General features: G+C 25.4%; 1 protein-coding gene across 1 annotated transcript in view; it reads right to left on the bottom strand.

The window, feature by feature from the left end:
- Positions 1 to 6: 6 nt before the first annotated feature.
- The window catches only part of LOC136795351 (protein spinster-like), a gene marked incomplete at its 5' end in the record, with an annotated part of 4023 nt that continues 2817 nt past the window's right edge, over positions 7 to 1212 (bottom strand). Inside the window, 1 exon segment of the mRNA XM_067045576.1 lies at positions 7 to 504. Coding sequence (XP_066901677.1) covers positions 422 to 504 — 83 coding nt within the window.

Genomic DNA, 1212 nt, shown 5'->3' with positions numbered 1-1212 from the left:
CAACTGAATCACTTTTGAATTTCAATACAAACTACACATCTCTGTCCCATTTGCACAAAAGATTTACATTTAAAACGTACAGTCTTTTATAAAATATTCCTCAACATATATTTATTTACACTTACTTACAATCAGTTTGTCTTTATTCACAGTATAAAAAAAAAAAATATAATTATAATAAAGAACAATTCCATTAAATAAACTAAATGGAATCAGTTAATACGAAGCTAACTTAGACTGAAGCCTAATTATTAGGCAATTATAAATACAACCAACCTTCCACGATTGTCTAAATAAGGAAGGATGAGCTATTAATTTACAACATTATTTTTCTGAACCAATTAGATATATATACATCTTTTTGAAATATAATACAACTAATTAAATATATTTACATTATGGACAACATTTAGAAGTATAACTATGTAGTCAGGTTTGCAACGCTGCAGTTTAACGCAGGATCATCAGCGTACATATGTGTTGGTGCTCCAGGATTATCGATTTCTATAGTTATCATTAGAAATAGACATTTTAATTAAATACAAAGCAATACTAAGATGAGAAAGAATTGGACAGAAGAAATAATTTCACAAAATAATGATATAAAATGTTCTTTATATTAGATGGTTTTCTTCTTATATTAGGTATCTTTGTTAAAATTCCTACTTTTAATTTCTTTATTTCCTACATACTTTTTCATCATTGCGGAGCTCTTCCTCCATCTGAGGTAATTTTACCATCTTATAAAATAAAATCTTTATTTAAGCTTGAATACTGCTTTTTAATACATAATACCTTTTTTCTCCTAATCAGTAGTTACAAATTACATTGTCATTTTAATTTATTATTCATAGTTCTATATTTCGTCTTAAATTACAATATTTTATGATGTAAACTACCCCAAGTATTTTATTTTCATTATAACACTCAACTGACTGAAGTCTTACCCTTAATTTATCTCTCTTTAAAGCATCCTCTATACTACTATTTTATTATTTCCCAGGATCTTCCCTTATTTTTAAACTATATTATTAATTTGTTTTTTATTTTAGATGTACGAGACTCGCCAGTTGAGGGTGATAGTGAAAGTAAAATACTTTAAGTAGTTTACATAATAAAATATTTTTATTTTAAAGAGAAAACATATGACTATGGATAAAGTACAATTAAATTGTTAAGGTAAAAAAAAGTTATTATGTTTTAAAAAGGAAT

The sequence above is a fragment of the Halyomorpha halys genome, unplaced genomic scaffold, assembly GCF_000696795.3.
Source record: "Halyomorpha halys isolate HHAL.00 unplaced genomic scaffold, Hhal_1.1 Scaffold7531.1, whole genome shotgun sequence".
In the NCBI taxonomy this organism is placed as follows: domain Eukaryota; kingdom Metazoa; phylum Arthropoda; class Insecta; order Hemiptera; family Pentatomidae; genus Halyomorpha; species Halyomorpha halys.
This window is presented reverse-complemented; position numbering and strand designations above follow the sequence as displayed.